The following is a 22376-nucleotide window of genomic DNA, read 5'->3' as shown; positions in this document are numbered from 1 at the left end:
CACGAATTTAACGACTCTAAAGTTTTTTTAGGATGAATCAAATTAATGTCACAAAAAATCAGAATATGTGAACCATATATAAATTAAAAAAAAATTATGATAAAAACATTTAGTTTTACTAAAAACAAACTTGATGTGGTGATTACTACGTACCCCATTCTAATTTCAACATCGAGGCACAGCTGGCCTAGTTCCAATTTGGGCTTGAAAGTGGGTATCAGTGCCTTCTCTATTTATAATATTTTAGGACGGAAATTTGGAATCAGAGTCCACCAATTTGGGCCTCTTCTCCTTGGGGGCCTTCAAAAGCAACCACAACAAACTACTGAAGCCGCAGTTTGTTCAAGTTTTACATTGAAGTTGTATGACATAATAAAAAAAATCAAGTACATGCATATAAGATTGTTTAAATCCAATTATTTTATTCATTTTATATTAATTAATTCATATCAGAATAATTAAATATTAGCAAAAATGTTTTTTAAGGAAAAAAAATATACAGAGGGGATTCTTGATTGATTTTTGTATACATATAATAATTGCGAATTGAAAATTGAAACCCGGACTGAAATTAATGCGCATCGATCAGGGCGTTGGCAAAACTGTTGATGATGAGCAAGTGACAAAAATCTCCTCCCCATTTATGGGGTCTGTGAGACGAGACAAATAAGATTGAAATACCCAGACATTTTTGTCACCTACCTTCAGAGCGTCACGCGAGGTGTCTGACTACTAAAACAGTGGATCCATTTAATCAATTTTATCCGCTTAAAAGCAAGTCTTAATTGGTATATATTAAATAATACATATTTGATTTTTTTTATTTAATTTTAAATGGAAATTAAGGCTAAATAATATTTAATAGTTTTAAGTATTAAATTGTTTTTATTTTTAATATTATATTTTTATAAAGTATTAAAAAATATAAGATAAATAAAAAATCAAATTGGCATAAAAAAAAATGAATAAATGAAAGTATGCTGATAAAAGTATTTTTATTTAATTTATGTTTGATAAAAATAAATAAATGTTTTGTTTAGTATAATTATAGAAAATTTTTAAATTGATTTTTATTGATGATTTAGAGTGTATTTGGTAAAGTATCTTTAATTTTTTTAATACTTTAAAAGAAAATTAAAGTATTAAATATGATAGAAATATTTTTTTAAATTAATGTCAAATATACTTTTATTATATAATTATTTTATGTTTAAGGTTTATATAGATAATTAAAATATGAAAAGATAAATAAAGAGAAAAAATGAAATTAAAAAGGTCTTGACGAGAAAATGTGTAACCAACCAAAAAAAAAAGTTACAGGAGGCATACCAAGGTGGAAAAAAATAACCGTTTCCAAAATGCATGATTGGATTATTTAAAAAAAAAAAAAAAAGAAAACAAAAAGAGAGGGAGAGAGAAGGGAAAACATGAGTATATTTTCACTTATTATATCAAAAAAAAAAAAACCATGTGAGGAGTTGTTGACATAAATAAGGAGTAGTATTGGAAGTATGGGAAGGGCACAGTACCAAAATGAATGATTCGAGGATTATTTTCCTTACGATGTTTTCAAGCTCTCAATTCATTAGTAACTTTGAAATAATGCATCTTTGCATGATTCCCCGGAGGAGTAGGCAGACTGCACAAGCGGATCCAATGATCATTAATGCTGAAAAGGAAAATCATAACTGTTGGACAGAAGATTGGACCGAGAGAATGGGGAGTAGGTGAAACAAGCAGGGAAGGGTGGTCCCTATGCTGGGATCCGTAATCTCAGCTGAGTGGTACCTGACTGGTGCGTAAGGAAGAAGAGAATCCCATCATCTCTTATCTGTTATCACACATTAACTATCTTGTTATAAAAGTCTTTAATGCCTTATTCACTCTCTCCATTCCTACCGGTTACCACAGGTTTTTCTCCTACAATTTTGGCTCCATTATGCATGGTTTTAAGTCCATTAATTCACTGCAACAGTATATATAAGTGGTAGAAGGGTAGAACATAGCCCCCTCCAGGCTCCAAGCTCCTTTTGAAAATGAAAAGCCTAAAATCCATACGAATCTAACAGAAGGGAAAAAACTGTGATTACGAGTAGGTGAAAACTATGGGGTGCGGGGACATGAGAAGTAAAGTGAACATGTCAAACAGGAAAGGCATACGTTTACTGCATGCGTCCCAAGTACTGCTGAAAGCTTCCTATATAACTACCATCTTCTACAGTAGATAATGCTTCCCCACCGACAAATGCATTAAATGCAGTTCCTTGGGCTGATCCTAATTTTTATTAATCTTGTTATTCTTTATCAGAATTAATTAATTTGGGAGCTACAAAACACTTACTAATTTCCATTTTATATTAGTCGTGCAATTGTCTGGTTTGGACTTAATGTGAAAAGATCCAACAAGAGGAGCAATTAACTGCTGTATATAAAGCTATACAATAGTCCCAATACACACCCACACACTCTCTCTATCCCATCCCTCTCTCTTTCTCTGCAACACCAAATGAAAGGAGAGGATAACTATAAGAAGGGGCTATGGACAAAGGAGGAGGATAGGATCCTACTGGATTATATACAGGTGCACGGTAGAGGGCGGTGGAACCGTATTTCTAAGATAACAGGTAATTAAGGATTAGCAACTAGGTACCAGAAAGAGTTTCTAGTAATAGACTTGCATGCTTCTTAGTTCTTACTATAGAATTCATTTTGTGTGAATATTGGAGGTGCAGGTTTGAAGAGGTGTGGGAAGAGCTGCAGATTAAGGTGGATGAATTATCTGAGCCCCAGTGTAAAACACGGCGAGTTTACAGAGCAAGAGGAAGACCTCATCATTCGACTCCATAATCTCCTTGGAAACAGGTTCTTGTTATTCTTTTTCTTCTTCTTCTTGGTAGTACTGGAAGCCTGTGAATTTATCATTTGTGTTTCAGACTTCAGAATGGGGTATTGTTTTGATACGTACTGTAGGTGGTCTTTGATTGCTGGAAGGGTTCCTGGGCGAACAGACAACCAAGTGAAGAACCATTGGAACTCTCATTTGTGCAAGAGGCTCGGCATCAAGAAGAAGAACAGAAAAACAGCCGTCACCTCCTTAAAGCCACATTCTACCAATGTGGATAACACTCCCAAACGCCAAGCCCTAGTGGACTCCATTTCTAAGCCTTTTCACGATAATAATATGGATGTGGGTGGATTTACAAGGAGGCAATGCCCTCTGAGCGGCGCCCAGGTTTCCGAGGAGCAACCAGCGGAGATGGGCTGGCATTGCGTTGACTCCTTCTGGGCCTCCACTGCTGAGCATTTAAGGGAGTGTACCCCAACTTCAATAGAATTTCTTGAGGGGTATTACTCACCTGGCGATGCATTTTGGCAAGGCTTTTGACTCTTTCTTTCCCCCCTCCGATCCTAATAATTAAAGTGTCATCAATAAATGATTATTAGTCATTTATTTATTTATTTTTTTGTTGGTTTTATATTGTAATTGTGGAGACATGCTGGAGAAAATTGCGGCGGTCAAATATGACTGAAGTCATGTTTCAACTTCACATTTTGTGGACATCTGTCTTGGGCTAACATCTTCACCAAATTAGGGAAATGTCACGATTTTTTTTCTATGAAGACCCTCTGATACGATTATTATTGAATGGACCCGGTTCCATAAAAGTGAAACTTTTGAACCGGAAAATGTTAAATATTTTTTATTTTCTATTTTTGAAAATAATTTTTATTTCTTTTTTTTACTTGAAATTGCTTTTTATTTTTATTTTTTAAGTAATTAATGACATTAAAAGAAATATAATTAAAATTTTATTTAATATACATGTAAGATATATTGCTAAAAACTATAATATTAATATTCTTTATGACATACACATTATATTTGACTTTATTATTATATTGTATTTATTTATTATCTTTATTTTAAAATAATTTAATAAAATATTCTATTATATTTATAATTAACTAAATAAATTATTCTAATATACAAATATTTCTACTTGTAGTTCATAATCTAATAAATAAATAAAATATTTAAATTTTACAATTTTCAAATATCTATGATATTAATGTTTCATTCACATTAAAATTTATTTCCATATTTGTAATATTTATATTTTTTATACTTTGAGTCTTTGTAAAAAATAACTTTCACTTTTGGTAATATATATATATATATATATATATATAATTAATATTTAACTTTTTTTTTCAAACATGTTTTTTTTTATCATTATTTCTTTTTGTAAATTTTAAAAATGAAAGTAAAAAACAACTTAAACAACAAGGCCTCTCTCTTTGGACCGAGGTCCATAAAAAAGTGTAAAGTATTGCACAAAGGTGATACTCTTAAAAAGACTAAATTATTGTCCTTGTTTGACTTGACAAACTCCGGTGTGAGTCATTAAGGCAATGTTCTCTTTATTGATAATTGATTATGAACTCAGGTAATTAATGTGCGACTCAATGAACAAGGTTAATTGACTCCGTCGGGGATAAATAATGACTTACATCAGCGAGCCGATTCATAACTGGAAAGGACGCATCTTGGATTGGGTTCATCCAGGTTCTAGATTCCTAAACCCCTATTTTGCTCCAAGAATCGGGCATAACAGGCTTAAATAATGAAGTATCCAGCTTGGGCCACGCCCAAAGTTCGACCATGGTTCTTCTGATTTCGAAACATGATGTCGACAATGAAATTGGGTGCAGTATTATTAAAAGATTGTCATCTTCAGACAACTTGAATAGTTGTTGAGTTGTTATACAACAATTGATCACGGTAATATTTAATAAACAGGTTATCTTTTTGTTAGTATAGGAATTTTACCTTAAATAAAGGTTGTAGTTTAAAACCATACCTTTCAGGAAATATTTTCTCTTCTCTTCATCTTTCTTCCTCTATTTTTCTCTCCGTCTTCAACTTGGTACCAGAGTATTTATGACAAACGTTAATGGCACCTTCAAGCAAGGCCACTATCAACAATGGTGAAAAAACACCTTCAATGGTGGAAATACCTCTACTACTACAATCAACAATACCAATAATGGCATTTCACAATCTGCCCTCTCACTTCTGTAGATTTCTTCACAGATCTCCCTCACATCTATTCTAGTTCCTTCGGTGATGAAGTCAAAAAGGAACAATTACGGATTCTGACACTCGCAAGTTCTTCCTACAGTCTGAGCTATGGCCTTGAAGAATATCTTAATGGAAACAAGATCTGTCCACCAAGATTCAATGAAGAACATATTAAACCAGATTTTTTTGTATAGCTCAAAATAGACCAACTGATTATGAGTTGACTTCTAGCTTCAATTTCAGAAGCTATGTTTGGACAGATGGTTTGATGCACCTCTACCATTGAGGTTTGGCAAACTTTTGAAAAGATATTTGCTACTGATTCAAAGCCCGGATTCTACAACTTCAAAATATGCTTCAATCCACAAAGAAAGGATCTCTTTCAATTGGAGATTATATGTTAAAGATGTGTGAAATAGTTAGTACTTTGTCTGCAATAGGTCAACAAATCACAGATGATGATTTGCTTTTATATATTCTTTTTGGAGGACTTTGTGTTGAGTATGATGCAGTTGTAGTATACTTATTGGTAGAAAGGAGATTATGTCTCTGCAAGAAGCTAGCACAATTCCTACTTCGAAGTCATGAAGCACTTATTGAACAACAACATATTGCAACCTCTATTCATGTTCAAGAAGCTTTTGCTAATTTTGTTGCATCAAGAAGAGGAAATTTTTTTAAGAAATCATAATAGAGGTGGCAGAGGATAAGGATATTATTAAAGCAAAAATCAAGAAAGAGGTAGACAAAGAAAACCTATATGTCAACTATGTGGCAAATAAGGTCACATTGCCCAGAAATGCTACCACAAATTTGATATCATATTTATTGGAAGCACTTCTACAGTACTACTGAAAATCAACTTTCTTATCAAGCTCCTGACAATCAAAATAATAACAAATTTCAAGCATATCTTGTTGGATCATCTACTTTGAATGATTCAGCTTGGTGTATTGACAATGGGGCTACAAATCATGTGACATATGATCTAAATAATCTCTCCATAAAAGAAGACTACAAAGGCAAAGAAAAGTTAACAATCAGTAATGGTCAGAACCTGAAAATTTTCGCATGTTGGCTCAACAACTACTAATTCACACACAAATATACTTCTTTACTTGAACAATATTCTTCATGTCCCTACTATTACTAAAAATCTCCTTAGTATTTCTAAATTCACTAGAGATAATAATGTCTTCACTAAAATCTTTAATACTTGTTGCTTGTTCAAGGACAAGGTCATTGGGAGAGTTCTCTTTTAGGGTAAGATTAAAAACGGCTTGTACTAGATTGATGTTACCAAATCCAGTTCATACCAGAAAGTTGTCCAAAGTCAAGCTCTTCTTTCAGATTTTAATCCTTGTAATACTAATCTTTGGCATAAAAGATTATAACATCCTAATAATCAAGTCTTAAGTCACGTTTTCAAGACTTTGAATCTCCCTTCCTCCTTGGCAAAAAATGTCAGTTTTTGTCTCTTGCCAATATGGAAAGCATTGTCAATCCGTGTTTCCAAATTCATTGAATAAAGTCAAATTTCCTTTGGAAATAATCCATACTAATATTTGGGTCCTTACTCCTGTTATTTCTTATAAGGGCTATCATTATTATGTTTATTTTATTGATGAATGTATAAGTTATATTTCGATATTTCCATTAAAATCCAAATCTGAACTCTTTGCCATTTTTACTCAGTTTCAAAATCTTGTTGAAAGACAATTTGACCAAAACAAATAAAATGTATGCAATCTGATTAAGGAGGGAAGTATAGCACCCTACCATCCTTCTTAAGCAATCTTGACAAAGTCTTTAGACATCCTTATCCTCATACTCACCAAAAAAATGGTAAAGATGAAAGAAAACATAAGCATATATAACTAAAACTGAGCTAACTTTATTACCTCAAGCAAACATACCTGCAGGGACCCCTCCCCCTGATGACACGTGGCATGCATCCCCTGATGACACATGGCACGCAGTCTTATCCGGATTTAACCCATCCGGATCTTCCCAAGAGTACAAGTGGCGCGCTTCTCCTATCCGAACCCTAAGGGAGAGGCACACGACACTCGCAAGCCTCACACCCGGATAACCCCATATCACATCCGGACGACCGACATATCCTATCCGGATATGTTTTGTTCGGATCATTGACTTAAAGTAAGCAAGTCTTGCACGTCATCACAACAGCCTGCCATGACCCACATTTCGCCACCTACAGAGTGAAAAGACAGGAATGAGGTAACGACAAGTCACTTCCCTCGATCTTTGACAGTCGCGGCACCTCCCACGATCTCTGTCAGCCGCCCGTAGGGTAATGATGGCCTTGCCACCACCTAGTGGCATCATGACAAGCCAAAATATCTCCCTACCATTAAATAGGGAAACAAAGCTTCTGGCACTATATATATATGAACCTTCGCACAAGGAGGAAGGTAAGCTTGCAATACCTAGTAAAAAGCCAACTGATTTATCTCTCTTACCATGGCTAACAAAACCATCGGAGGGTGCATCCGGACACCCTGTCTAGATGCCTTTTGCAGGAACGATTGAGTCAAGAACCTATATTGGTTGAGATCGTGCGTTCATCCATTTGGCAACTACGTGGATCATCAGAGACGCGAGGCCTCAACAATACCTTTAAAATTTTGATGGGATACCTTTGTTACAGCTATATTTTTAATAGACTCCCTACACCAACTCTTAATAACATTTCACCATTTAACAAACCATATCAATTAAAACCAAATTATAAGTTTCTCAAAATCTTTGGTTGTGCATGTTTTTTGCATCTTGGACCCTATAATAAGCTTAAATTTGCCTTACATACATCTAAATGTGTATTTTTTGGACATGGTTTATCTCACAAAGGATATAGATGCCTTTGTTCTTCCAATTGAATTTATGTTGCTAAAAGTGAATGTTTTCCATTCTCCACCAATTTTGCTTCCACTACTACTCTTGCCAAATAAGATAATCTTTCAGACCAATTTTCTTTAGCTTTTTGGTTTATCCCTCAACAATCTATCTCAGCCCCATTACCTAACTCTACAGGTACTGTTTGTAGTACATCAAATGGTTCAACAACCAATTCATTAGGCCCTAAAGCAGGTACCTCTTCTCATCATCCCAGTTTAAATTCTTATTCATTTGATATTTTACCTCTTTCAATCAATCAATCAAAAATACAAAATCTTTCCTCTAAACCACATAACTTTACATCCCATCAATTGATTCTTTATCCATTTCTTCCTCACCTATAGAACCACTTTCTAAAGATTTACTTACTTTTAAATCTATTGTTCCCACTTATACATGCAAACTCGTTCAAAATCCAATATTTTTGAAACCAAAAGTTTATAATGCTTCTATTTCAATGTGCAAATCAAATTCTATTGAGTCATCATTTGTTAGTCAAGCTTTAGTTTATTCTAAATGGAAACAAGCAATTGTTGAGAAATACAAAGTCCTTATGAATAATAATACATGGTCCTTAGTGCCATATCAAAAGGGTATGCATGTAGTAGGCAACAAATGGGTTTTTAGAGTGAAGTATAAACCTGATGGAACTATTTAGAGATACAAAGCATGCTTGGTTTCTAAGGGTTTTCAGCAAACACCTGACATTGACTATTTTGAGACATTTAGTCCTATAGTGAAGCCTTCAACTATAAGAGTTATTCTTTGCTTGGTTGTTTCAAGAGCGTATTAAACAAGTTTATGTGAATAATGTTTTTCTAAATGATGTCTCGTAATAAACTATTTTCATGATTCAACCTACGGGTTTTGAAGAAAAAGAAAAATTAGGCTATGCATGTAAGCTACACAAAGCCTTATATGGGTTAACAAGCTCTAAGGAACTGGTTTGATAAGCTTAAAGCATCTTTGTTGTAATGGGATTTAAGCAATTCAAAGCCAAATACAAGTTTATTCATATACAAAGAAAATGGAAAATCTATTTTTATATTGGTATATGTTGATGACATATCAGTAATCGAGGATGATGCAAAGTTGATAAAGCAAGTAATACGTAAGATAAACAACAAGTTTGCCTTTAAAATTCTGAAGTTTCCCAATTATTTTCTTGGTTTTGAAGCTTTCAGAAATGTACAATGACTTTATCTTACTCAATGTAAATATATTTTTGATCTACTACAAAAGACAAATATGGCCACTACAAAACCTTGTCATAACTCCTATGGTTTTTGGAAATAAACTTTCTTTGAATGATAGTTCTACCTTAACACAACCTTCTCTTTATTGAAGCACTATTAGAACATTAAAATATCTCACCATAACAAGATCTAACATCTCCTTTGCTATAAACAAGTTAAGTTAGTTCCTTCATACTCCAACAAATTGTCATTGGCAAGCATGCAAATGGGTTTTAAGATATCTCAAAGGGACTCTCAATTTTAGTTTTTATTTCAAGCCTTGTTCTCATCTAGATCTAGAGGAGTTTTCAAATGCAAATCAAGCAAGCAATTTGGATGATAGAAAGTCTACAAGTGGCTATTGTATCTACTTGGGAAATAACTTAATTCAATGGAGTCCAAGAAAACAAAAGATAGTGGCTCGTTCCAGTACAAAATCTGAGTACAGATCTTTGGCTCAAGCTTCAACAAAAATTATTTGGCTACAATAATTATTCTAAGAACTTGGAACAAAATTGACTTGGCGTTCAGTTATTTGGTGTGATAATGTTGGTGTTGGATCATTAGCTTCAAACCCTGTGGTGTAAGAACTAAACATATAGAGATAGATGTACACTTCATCAAATAAAAAGTTCTCAACAAGGAACTTGATGTCAGGTACATCCCCACAGAGCAACAAGTAGCAAATACACTAACTAAAGCTCTATGCACAAATCATTTTGAAAAATTAAGAAGCAAGCTGAATGTAAAGGGAGGATGTTAAAGATTATCATCTCTAGATAGGTTACATGGTTGTTGAGTTGTTATACGATAACTAATCATGGTTATGTTTAACAAACATGTTGTTATTTTTGTCTTAGTATAGGAATCTTATTATAAATAAAGGTTGTAATCTAGAATTGTAACTGTTGAAGAACCATATCTTTTTGAAATATTTTCTTTCCCCTTCATCTTTCTTTATTTGTTTTTCTCTTTATTTCTCTCTTTTCTATTTTCAACTAGTATCAAGAGGAACAATTGAGTGCGAGTATCCATCACACCTAGCTCTTTCCATTTTACCAAAAGCTATGAAATAAGTTAACATTATTGGAATTAGGGTTGTACCAATCTTTTTAGAACTAGACCTCATTAAATCGAAAAAATTAGTGGTTCACTAGTTCAATCAGTGGTTGAATTGTGATCAAACTGATGATGTCATAAATATATTATTAAAATTTAAAATAATTATAAATTTTTTTAAATATATATAAGTAAATTAAAAATTAATAATATTTAATTTTTATTTTATGCATGAGTATAAATACATTTATATTTTTAATTTATTAAATGAAATATGTATAATATTTAAATATGAATATATTGAAAATGAAATAAAATTTAATTATTTAATCTTAACTAATTTTATAATTTTAAAAATATTATATTATTTTTATTTAATATTATAATTTTTTTAGCAAAGAATATATATATATATATATATATATATATATATATATATAGCAACAAGTTGGATGTAGCCGAGTGGTGGCTCAACTTATTTCATAAGTTTGAGGTCCAAAGTTTAAATCTTTCAGGTGAAAACATAAACATTTAAATGAAAATTGTTTAATGGGGCCCTGGGCCCTATTAATGATAAAAAGGTGGGGGTAAGCTGGGCCTTATTGATAAAAAGTAAGGCATATGGGTTAGGCCTGCTTGAATTAATAAAAGTGGGTAACATTGAAAAGTTTGGTTCATCAACAACCGGCCCGTGACCGAACCAGATCAAAAAGGCCATTGGTCTGGGCTGGTTGGATCAGCCGATCCGATTTTCAAAACACTAGGTTGTGCTAAGTGGCATTAGTAGTCAAAATCCGGCTTCTAACTTGGGGTATTGATTTCAAGTTTAACCCAACCTCATTTCTTTAAATCTAGGTTGAATTTAGGTTAAATTCAAGTTAATTGGTTTAGATTTGGATCAATTAATATCCACAATTTTATTTTTATTTTAAAAAAAAAGAATTTATACCAAAATTTAAATAGTAAAATGTGATAAAATCGGAAGATAAGAATAATTTTATAATAGTTCAACAAGGGCTTAAGAATAATTTTGTGGTAGTTCAACAAGGGTTTGGATAGCTTACGAAAATGATAGCAAATATACAATATCCAGAAAGCCGGAGTCGACCAAATAAACCTCGAAAGGACAACTATATAGTTTATGGAAGATACAAGCCAGCAAGGATCCTTTATTTTTGTCAGATAAATTATGTTCATGCGAACATGTACAGCATGCATCGAAAACTATATATAGAAGGAAATGATTTCAGGTTGTATGGATTCTCACGCAGGTAGAGGGGGGGAAAGGTTAACTTCAAAACTCCAGAGCTCGAAAGATCCGTTGACAAAATCGTAGTGTGCACCCTTCAGAGCTAGGGTTTTCTTCACCACAGCTTCTCTGACAAATGGGTAGGTTAACAGGTTTCCCAGGGATACATTCACAGCCTCCTGCAAAACCACATGAAAATAGGAGATCTGGTCATAGCCCGTCCGTGAGTTTGATGCTAAGAGTGTGTTGTTCAGACAAATTCAAGTAGAATTTAGATCTAAATTTCCATTCGCATGAAACCCACATCTGTTGCCATGGTGAGGACTGGATACTTAGTGCATTTTCAAATTAAATTGAATAAAATTGATTGAAGCTATTACTTGAAACAGTACTCTAAACTTAATTAGAAGCTCATCATTAGTTTAATCAGAAGTTGCTTCCATGCACTACAGAATTTTTCACGGGCTTCCAAATTTTTTGCTCCTGTCATGCAAAATCATGACTCCACCACTCAGGTTGTCAATGATCTAAATTTCAAATTAGTTCCTTACTAAATGTATGCCACTTTAAAATCTGGAGCTGTCCTGATGGCACTGGAACTGGAACAGGCACTCTTCATGAACTACTTGACGTGAACCTATTCCTATTTTATCAGCAAATGAACAACCCGCATTCTAATTTCTCACAGGAGTTGTGGACACTCAACTAAATAGTTCCAAAGCAGCTTGAAACATCTTCTAGTGAAGGCTAAAGTGGTCCAGTTAGATGTTTAGGTGATATTTTCTTCGATGCTAGTGAGCTAGGGCATTGTGCTTTCATGCCACATGGTTTACAACCAGCTGAACAGACAAATTGCATGTGTTGGTAGCTTCTAAAAGGAAAATGGAAGATGGAGATCAGAGCCCAGGTTAAAGAAAAAGGCTCATCCATCCCAAACCTGTTTTACCATCCATTATTTTTTTGCTGGATGTTAATTCTACTTATTAAAAATCAAGATAATCCAAAGGATATGCAGTAGTGGGTTAAGTGTCAACATACCTTCTCACAGTTAGTGCACTGCTCCGCGAAAGTCAGATCAGTGTATTCTGTTTTCACCTTGGACTTGGCAGGTGAACAGATTTGGACCCACTGTTCTATGAAGTCACTGAAGCTCAATACACACAAAATAAATTATTAAATAATAATAAAATAAGAGGGAAATATGCTAGAGAGGTAGCTACCCTATTCTTATTGTTCTATTCGGAGGGGAGGAAATTAGTAATTGATATTCTTTTCCTTAGCCCCCCCTTTTTTTTTAAGTTAACTGATTTGACTCTGCAGGGAGATTCATATCCACAGAAAAGTATTTAACGAATAAGCAATTTTATCAACTAGTATTTTAAGCCAAATTTTAGTCCCAAAACCAGAATCTGAGGAACTGATTCTATTTGTATATGACCACCTGCTTTCCATATTCCTCTCTTAAATATTTTAGTTCTTTATTTGCTCCACAACCTCTGCAAAGTTAAAATTCTGCAAAGTTTTTTTCTGCCTTAGATGACTATGGCAGAGGTCTCCATTTGATTAAAACTCTAAATTAACCAATGAATCAATGAATCAATTTGAGATGTATTTCGCAATCTTGAAGCATCTAGGAAACCATCACAAAGTCTCTAAATTTTAATATTCGACTGGGTATGGTATAGCCACTCAGGAAGGGGTTTTTTGTTAAAGAAAGATCACACCCCTGTAAAATATGAAGAGGATTATTATTAGAGCTAGCTCTCTTAATTTTACAACCAGGTTGTTAGCAAGTGTACAATAAAATGGTCCAAAAGACTAGGACATAAAAAATGTATTCCTTCCAATAGAAGTGGAATCAATTGACAAGTACAATTCATTTGAAGGGGACAAAAGAGTCCCAGTAAGGCGGACCAAGCACCTTTTTTTGCCCTAAAAACGGGAAAAGTTCTAAAAGCTGCTCACCTAGCTTTTTTTTCTTTTCTTTTTAATCACTTTTGGTTTTATCAAAGAATCTAGCTGGACGATGGTCACTTAGGCACTAAAGAGAGTGGCAATACACTCAAAAAAATTAATAAGTAATGACATCAGATGGGAGGAGAAACCTGACTTTCGAATTTTTGAGAACTCGGAGGACTAAAATACTTACTGAATACCATTGTCTAGTGTATGCTTCTTAATTCAAGAGATACTTAAAAATTAATACTTCTATTTTATGATATTGCTTTTATAAAAATGGACGGTTTGATGAGTAATATGAAACTATCATAAGGGCTTGCACAATGCCAGCAAAAGAAGATAAAGACTTACCTAGCAGTGGTCCCATCATCTGGGATAGACATGAGCCCCTTTATCCCTCCACAACAGCTGTGTCCAATGACTACAATATTCTCCACCTGAAGCACATCCTACTTTTAACTCCAGTTTCCCAAGAAAAGACGAAGTAAAAAAGGGAAAATGATTTGTGTTCCAAAGATGCTTTGTGGTTTACTCATCCAAATAAATGGCATGGTAAGAAACATTGTGAAAACTCATGCTATTTGCTCCTTATGCCTGTTTGGATAAGCCAGTCAGAGAGCTTCTTTGGAGCCTGTGGAGTTATTCAAAATGGGCTATTGTAATACCATTTCGATCTCTATTTAGGGCAAATCATTTCCTTCCGAAAGCAAAATAAATAAATAAAAAAAACAAAAACAAAAACAAAACAGGCAAGAGCATCTATTTGAGGTTAGGTTAGGTGGCATTTGAGTAAGTTGGGGTCAACATTAAAAACAACGGAGTGGTCGGTGTGGGGCAGGTGTAGGTCCCAAAGCCTGGACCTCGTCACATTGCCACCCACCAAAAAGCCTCTCTCCACTAAGGGAACCACATATATTAGAAAAGTAGATGTGTCAAAATAAAGTTGGATGTTAGAAGGAATATAATATTCTCCACCTTGAGATGCAATACTGCATATTCAATGGCCGCCCCAACTCCAGAGTATTTGGTCTGCAGCAACCAAACCCAGTCAAGCAAACAACATAGTTCAAAATCACCAAACAAGAGGAGACTGATATGCTTTTAGAAAATTTTTATTAAGATGTTGGTTTCACCAAAAGCTGAATTTGTCTTCTACAGGAGTAGCAAGCACGTTCTATGATCAGAACACAAAATGTACATATATAAGTGGATAAGAGCCACGTTACCAAAAGTGATAGCGTGTAATGCAGATAATGTCATAAAGATGATAACATACGGAATATTTAATAGTTACATTTAAAATGACAACAAAGAAAAAAAAAGTGAAATGCTGTGCAATTATAATAGAGAACTTTCATTTCCAAGACCTGTACAAAATACAAAAACAGAGTAAAAAATATTGAGGAGTGGGGTTTTTTAGGACCTGATCATAAGGCGGAACCATGTTTGCAATGTTTCGGACCATAAATGCCTCCCCTGGCTGAAAATCCAGGATATGTGAAGGGCAAACTCGAGAGTCTGAGCAGGCGAACACCATAAACTGCACATAAATGCTGTGACTGGTCAGGAATACCTTATACAAAGGGAACCTTTTGTTAAGGCCTCATGTTCGAAAATATTCCCTTATATTAAGTTTTGCATTCACATCCGTGAAGATGGAGATATCCGCTTTTGACTAAAAATAAATATATTCTGAGTCCAAGCATATTGGAGCCCAATGTGCTTGGATCTTTGAATCATAGTCCACCACAGATCCACATAATAAACGAATATGAACATGACTAGAGGACCTCATGTTCAGAGTTCATTTGGTGTTTGCATATAATAAGTTATTTTGAGCCCATTCTACGTGTTAAAATGCAATTCAATATTAGCTACAGAAACTAAAGAAAAGACAATTATTTAAAAAATCTTTAGGCACCGGCACTTTTTCTAAGTGGTCCAAAATACACTCATTCAGCACCCAAAATGATACCAAGAAAGGTTCCAAAGCCATTTTGGTCTCTTTTTAAACCTCCATGAATAATGGTTAGCTTTTCAAATGCTTAGTGAGCTGTACAGGCCAGGAAGTGTGGACCAAATCCAATGATCCAAATCCAACCCAATTTATTTGGAAATAGATCACACTAAAGCTGTTTAAAGAAGGTAACACCGATCAACGGGAGTGAAACAATCACGCAGGGTGTGATTCCACAATCTTGGTATCCAGTGAAGCTGCCATAAGATCAATAGACTACTAGTAATAATTAAAAGTTGTAAAAATGAAGAAAAGACTCCAGACCCACAAAAAGAATTAATCATTTGGGTGCACCATTGAAGTGCGTGTAAGGAATGAGAGAGAGAGAAAAAAAAAAGAAAGAATAAAGAGGCCTTTTCTTGTGGCTCTTGAAGAAGTACCAAACTTACCCGTTAGAAAGTTGAGCTCCAAAATGCCTGTTAAGGGGTCAAAAAACAGAGGAGGGAATGCTCTACCACTAATTACCTTGCTTTGTTATTATACGTAATTAGAAACTACATTAGCAGGCGCCTAAACGGGGGCACAATCTAGGGGACATACATGGATCCTCCAGGAGAATAAAATTAAAATAAAGAAAAATGGGCTTCTTACTTCAAAACCCTTTCCAGTAAAAATTGTCAAGGGGCTCTTTAGCCATGAAAACAATCAAAAACAATCTGAACAATCTTTGCTGCGTTCATGGTGGCCCTGTATTCATATCATCACAATTGTGACTCAAGTACCCTTTTTTGTCCATAACAGTGTGCTCCCGCTACACTTTGCCGAAAGAAAAATAACAGAAACCCTTACCCTTAGGCAGCTGGACTTACTGCTGAAATGACAAAAAAAAAAAAAAAAGTTATGATTTAAATAGGATTTCTCACCTTGGGGCTCTGGCCTTTGGCAAGCTCGTCGTACAAAGTAGGATTCTTCCTGCAAAAAGGGAATAGTATAAATAATAAACCATCCCTGTAACTCTATAGAATATATAAAAGCAGGAAAGCTACACAACTTGCCAATTTCATTTTCGAAATTTAACTCAATTTCTCCCAAACAGTGAGACCCAGAAAATGTCCCAGTTTCGGTTGTTTTGGAATCTTTCAAACACCTAAGCTGCAAAAATTCCTCCCACTTTCAATTTAAATCTCTTTATCTTATGAGTAATAATATGAATCTTTGCAGTTAAGAATCTCCTAATTGCAAGGGACAGGGCGGTGACTTAAGGCAGACAGATAGTCACTAAAGGAGACATAAAGGGGGGCGGTTTCAGTGTTCCAAGTATTAACATAACAGCATATTCCAAGGAAGCTTCCAGATCCGTAAAAAAGAACATACTCGTATTTCTCTGTCTTGAAGCGACCGAACCCGGTTTTTATCCTTTCGACTGCATCAAACGGTTCGGAACCGGTTTTCTCTAACTCGGCCGTTATCTGCTTGATTTTTGCGGCGGCGACGGTTTCGAGGCCACATTTCTCGCTGTAAAAGGCGTCAGCAGTCAGAAAGGCAACACAACTCACACTGGCCCCCGTTCTTTTTGCTAAATGACGAACGGCTGATTCACGCCCCGCGTCACATCAAACAATATAACGCGTTGGCAATTTTGTTTATATTAATGCTACTCACGCCAACCTACCCCCGGTTAGTCGTAAATTGACCAAACAGGACAGTGTTCGTTCCACAATTACATCGACGAGAAATTACTCGCTGAGAAGTTTCTGCAGTTCTGCAATGGCGTCCTCGCATGAATCAGTCGCCATATCTTTACTCTGCAATTCCACAAAATTATAAAATAAAATAAAATTATACTGTCAAATATTTGGAGATTGCTTTTAGAAAAAACTAGAAATTATTATGCTGATACCCAAGCAGAACGATCAATGAAATGAAGTAACTTTTAGCAGCTTTATAATTTGATCATATGCTGAAAACACATCGATTTTGGGTGCATCACTAGTGAGTTCAAAGATGAATCAAAAACCATGAGCAATTGATGAATTCAAGTAGGTTTGAGCAGCAAGATAATTTGATTATATTCTGCAACAAATCGATCTCAGAGGCATCCCTATGGAGTTCAAAGATCGACACAAAACCATCCTCTTCTCCAGATTCCTTACCAGACACCTAAACTAATGCAGCAAACTTCCCCAGAAACCAATAATTGAAGAACGAAAACTCAAAGCTGGTGGAAGGATTGCAGCGTGGAAGTCGAAATCAGAGAAAAATGCAGTGAAAAACAAAAGAGAACGCAATTGATGGAAGTCGGAAGAAAAAGATGAATTGAGAAATGAGAATGGAAAGTATGAAGATGGGTTTGGAGCAAAATCAGAATCGGGTCATGAGGACGGGTGCGTCCGAACAAGATCAGATTCCGTACGAACCTTTTTCTGAAACTTTTACAGTTTGGCTGCCGCGCTTGGAGGAGGATTCCACAACCTAATTAGCCTGCAAGGCTCACGTTATGGTAGATTGGTGGAAGTGTATATTAATAGAATACACACACCAATCATGGGGCTGACTCCTACCCACCCATGGTTAACCCATTTTGGCAAAAGCTGACTTCCCCCTTTCGCTAACAATATTATATTTTTTTAATTTGTTGAGATGAGAGAAATGATCTATACGAAAAGAAGGTATTAAGGGGTGGTGTTGACTCAGTAGCTTAATGGATAAGTAATTATGTATTAGGTTTATGATAATATTAATATTAAAGGAGACGGCGGAGGCCATGTTGCAACGTGTGAACTATTTTACAAGATGTTGCGTCAGATTCAAGAAGTCAGAAAAAATGTAAGGAGAAAAGCAATTAAAAAACAACCAAAAAAGAAAAAGGAAAAAAAGAAAAAAAGTTTCACACTGATCATGCTTGTCCTTGTGACAATGTGATAGGGACAAATGCTTGCTTTTTTTATAAAAAAAAAAAAAAAAAATTTAAATGTATGTCAAGTTGTCAACAACATAGATGAAATAAATTTACTTGCTGAAATATAGTACAGAATAAAATAAAATGCATGATAATAAACTTTGTTTGATATTTGATTGACAATGTGATATGTTAAATTATTTCATTAATTCAATAATGAGCGGGATAATTTTTCAGGATTTATATTTTATATTCCATCTATAGGATGTAATAATAATAATGAGTTTTCATGAAATATGTATCCTATGAAATATAAATTTTTTTCTCTCATTCATTTTCTTTAATTTTTGTTTTTCTTAGATTTTTAAATTACTCATTTTACAAAAAAAAAAAAAAAAAAAAAATTGATTTAAAAAAATTAAGGGTCTATTTAGTAACTGTTTTTTAAAATGATTTTTTGTTTTTTTTTTAAAAAAAAACATTTTTAACAACAAAAAATTATTTTGAGGTAACATCTTTTAACTGTTTTGTGTTGTTTTCACTTGTTTTTAAATTGATTTTTTTAAAAAAAATAATTATACAAACATGTAAAATAATTTAAAATAAAATATTAGATATAAAAATTAATTTTAAAATATGTTTAAAATTATTAAAAATATGTTAAAAATATTTTAGGTTTTAAAATATATTTTTCTTCTATAAAACATCATAGAATAATTTTTAAAAATTGTTTTAAAAAGTTGTTTTTCAAATGCAGTAATAAACACAAGTCCTAAATTTTTAGTTCAAAAAATATGTATATAATACAATATTCTTCAAATTGATAAATGGTAGTTTTTTCTATTCATATTTTCATTCGTTCATGTACAAAGTATATATAGAGGGTAATTACCATTTTAAGAATGGGAATAAATGATACAAAGAAAGAATGATATAAGGAAATAACAACTAATATCCTAATATCTCAACTTTCCTAATATCTCAATTTTCCTAATATCTCAATATTCCTAATATCTCAACTTTCCTAATATCTAAACATTCCTAATATCTCAACAAATATATTTTCTATACATTTATTAAATTATTAAGATCATGAAAAGTTTTTTTACAAAATATTAAATGTGAAGCACTACTAGAATATTAGCCTCCCAAAAAAATGGGTCATTTGATTAAAGGGGTCATTGATAACCCGATTTTGGAAATCTAACTTTTTATTCATTTTTTGGTTTCATTTTGACAAAAAAAGCTCTTTTTTTTCTTATAAAATTAACTCTTTTTTTTCTTATAAAAATAACTCTTTTTTTTAAAACAAAAACATATATATAAATATTTGAAATAATCAATGACATTTATATAAAAAAAATATGTTATTCTTCGAAAAAAACCAATTAATTAAAAATGTTTAAAAATCCTTTTAAAGCAAATAGAATTTCTAATGAAAGTCCTTTTCAAGAAACGTGCAATATATATATATATATATATATATATATATATTCAATTTTTTTTTTGTCCAAAAATGTTTTAATATCTCTTTTTAGGTGTAAATATGAGCCTTTAAAAAAAATTTAAATCATTTTAAAAATGTAACATAAATTTATACTTTTTCATACAAAATATTCCTAATTTTTATTTTAAAAAATTAAACATCAAAACAACACTAAATGTACCAAAAACAATTTCACATATGGGAGTAGATGGAACGCCATATTTGACCGACCTAAATGGGACTCCATAATTGACTGACCAGTAGATAATGGCAGTCTGTAACAAGTTCAGCTAATTGGGGAAAAATTGTTGCACCTTTTTTCTTTTCTTTTTCTTTCCTTACTTTCTTCCTTCTTCTTTGTCTATTATATATATATTGTCTTTTTTTGGTGATGGAAGGTGGTAGGGCCATTACAGCAAGATGGGTGGCTGGCGAATGTTGCGATGGTTATGTCAACCGAAATCACGCGTAATGGCTGCTCGGCCCCATGTGAGGCCAACCTCACCATATTATTCTCCGCTCTAATTATAGCCCTTTCGTTTTCAGCCATTAAAATAACAAACTCAAAGAGTCAATATTGAAGAGCCAGGGTGACTGACCATTGGCATCACCACCCCCCCCTCTTACCCTTTCATTCTTTAGTGTTTTCTACAATGACCGTAAAACTTTGGGAACATGGGCCCAGGTGTAAAGCTGAATGAGACTCCCACTAATTCTTTGTTCTTACCTATGACATGAACCAAATTCCCAATGTAGATCCAGATCGAGAGGAAACTTGGGGCATGAGCACTGGGTCATACACGTTATTGTGGACTCAAGGAGGACCATGTACAGTAATGCTGGACCGTCGATTCATGGTGGAGAATCCACAGAAACTTCTGGATGGAATTAGGTTGTCGAATTCAAATAATTGTGGGCCTCTTCTCTGCTCTTGTCCCCTAGCATTATTGTAGACCTCTTCTTCACCCATTTCATATAAGAAATGAAGCTCGACTTGACTCTTGAACCAAACAAAGAGAAACCAATTTCCTTGGGCGTGAGTTGCGACCCGCCCATAAGATGACGACCCCAGTAAACATTTTGAGTAAAGCAGGTTTTGTAGGGGCGTTATGAACTAGTCTCTTTTTTTTTTTTTTTTTTTCAAAATTCCCCAGAAAATGACATTGCATTTGAAAGAGACATTGTATATTTGTCAACGTTGCTAGCTTCTACTCTTCTTTAATTAGTTTCATTATTATATTATCCAGGATTTAACAAAATGTAGATTTCCAGTTTAAGAGTCAAGAGATCTTACTGGGGGCTTTCCTCCACAGCATAGCATCACACACTTTCTAAGTTTTCCAGACATGATGGTCTCTCCCTTCTCCTTTCACCTGTAAGACTGAACACACAATATATTAGACTAATTAAAACAACAAGGTAACAAAATGGAACTCAGTGAAGAAATTCAATATTTTTTTTTCTTCTTTTTGGGCCATGGTTGGTCAAGATAAAGGGGTGAACTATAATCTGGAGACTAGATTTCTACTCATCATTAGAGACTCGAGAATAGAATGCCAAAATACCAATTGAATAGGCTGTCTGCCAAAACTCATGGAACCCAATGCCAGTAATATTTTAATGTACCATGATATGCCCACAGGAGGAAATCCCATTCCAGATGATGCATGTGTGTGTTATATGCGTGTGAGACAGAGAAAGAGAGAGTACCAAAGTAGAGGTTAGCTTTTGGGATGCGCAAATGGCGGTGCTTGTAGAAGGCCTGTTGGAGCAAATGGGGTGGGGGGAATTGGAGAACAGTTTAGTGTTGCTTTCGTTGGATGGGAACTGGACGGGGGACATAAAAGGTGAGACTGCAGCAGAAAAAGCTCTGCTCATGACCTGAGCATTGTTGTTGAGGACAAAATGAAAGAACATTAGGAGCTTTATCTTCCTATTGGATAAAGAAAGCGAAAGGTGAATTAACAGGGGCCTAGGCTTCTATCCTGTAGATAGAGAATTTCATGTTGGAGATCAGGCATGCTTTTTAACCATACAAACTGATCTTCATTTTTTTCTTTCTCCCCGTGCCTCATCCTATTTCCCATTTGGCTCAAACCATTGTCAAAACATGTATATATCCGGGTCTTCCACAACCCTCCCGGTTAGTGTTTGAAATGAAAAATGAGAGACCCGTACTGGCTGGACAGTACTCAAGTCTTAAACTCTTGTTTGTGCTGTCTACAAAATCGGGTACAAATATACTGTATCCGTGACACCAAATTACACCGTATATAAATTCGAATTTAAATACATTTGAGTTAATTTGAAATGATGATATTCAAAGTTTGAATGGTTTTTATTTTCTTTTCAAAATGGAGTTCAACAAAAGCTTTGAATTTGATAAAAATGGGCATGGCTTCAAATTTTGCTTCTAAGGGGTAGAGTCAAGTTAAGGAGAGTATACTTGTTGGCTCCCATTTATACTAGAAAAGACAAGTTCTAATGGTAATTTGCTTGCTATTTTAGAATGACCAAAGGGCAAGTTGTG

The 22376-nt window shown here is 34.1% G+C and overlaps 2 protein-coding genes across 5 annotated transcripts; one reads left to right on the top strand and one right to left on the bottom strand.

Moving 5' to 3' along the window:
• Positions 1-2474: 2474 nt before the first annotated feature.
• Positions 2475-3615, top strand: LOC117922460 (transcription factor WER-like). The gene is made up of 3 exons (XM_034840593.1): positions 2475-2624; positions 2733-2862; positions 2971-3615. Exons 1-3 carry the CDS (start codon positions 2507-2509, stop codon positions 3383-3385), a joined length of 663 nt encoding a protein of 220 aa, XP_034696484.1. The 5' UTR covers positions 2475-2506; the 3' UTR covers positions 3386-3615.
• Positions 3616-11335: 7720 nt separating this feature from the next.
• On the bottom strand, positions 11336-21723 carry LOC117917313 (carbonic anhydrase 2-like). 4 transcript variants are annotated; one of them, XM_034833544.1, is made up of 10 exons: positions 21557-21723; positions 21141-21227; positions 17208-17266; positions 16836-16979; positions 16385-16433; positions 14928-15044; positions 14480-14533; positions 13856-13941; positions 12584-12689; positions 11336-11724 (listed from the first exon to the last, which is right to left on the bottom strand). In XM_034833544.1, the coding sequence occupies exons 2-10, from the start codon at positions 21192-21194 to the stop codon at positions 11560-11562; spliced, it is 834 nt and encodes a 277-aa protein (XP_034689435.1). In that variant the 5' UTR covers positions 21195-21227; positions 21557-21723; the 3' UTR covers positions 11336-11559. The 4 variants fall into 4 exon arrangements, with proteins under 4 accessions (XP_034689435.1, XP_034689444.1, XP_034689452.1 ...); XM_034833553.1 differs by lacking the exons at positions 21141-21227; positions 21557-21723 and adding an exon at positions 17879-18007; XM_034833561.1 differs by lacking the exons at positions 21141-21227; positions 21557-21723 and adding an exon at positions 17615-17819.
• Between the last annotated feature and the right edge of the window lie 653 nt (positions 21724-22376).

Source organism: Vitis riparia, chromosome 1 (genome assembly GCF_004353265.1).
Source record: "Vitis riparia cultivar Riparia Gloire de Montpellier isolate 1030 chromosome 1, EGFV_Vit.rip_1.0, whole genome shotgun sequence".
NCBI classification, from domain to species: domain Eukaryota; kingdom Viridiplantae; phylum Streptophyta; class Magnoliopsida; order Vitales; family Vitaceae; genus Vitis; species Vitis riparia.
The sequence above is the reverse complement of the archived record's forward strand: the minus strand, read 5'-3'. Positions and strand labels throughout refer to the sequence as shown.

Excerpts from the sequence above, each read along its gene's own strand:
- LOC117922460 (XM_034840593.1), top strand. The coding sequence starts at position 2,507 with ATGAAAGGAGAGGATAACTATAAGAAGGGGCTATGGACAAAGGAGGAG. Across the intron at positions 2,625-2,732 it reads CCGTATTTCTAAGATAACAG|GTTTGAAGAGGTGTGGGAAG; the intron begins GTAATTAAGGAT and ends TTGGAGGTGCAG. Across the intron at positions 2,863-2,970 it reads CATAATCTCCTTGGAAACAG|GTGGTCTTTGATTGCTGGAA; the intron begins GTTCTTGTTATT and ends TACGTACTGTAG.
- LOC117917313 (XM_034833544.1), bottom strand. The coding sequence starts at position 21,194 with ATGTCTGGAAAACTTAGAAAGTGTGTGATGCTATGCTGTGGAGGAAAG. Across the intron at positions 17,267-21,140 it reads GCTGTGGAGGAAAGCCCCCA|AGTAAAGATATGGCGACTGA; the intron begins GTAAGATCTCTT and ends GTGGAATTGCAG. Across the intron at positions 12,690-13,855 it reads GATGATGGGACCACTGCTAG|TGACTTCATAGAACAGTGGG; the intron begins GTAAGTCTTTAT and ends ATTGAGCTTCAG.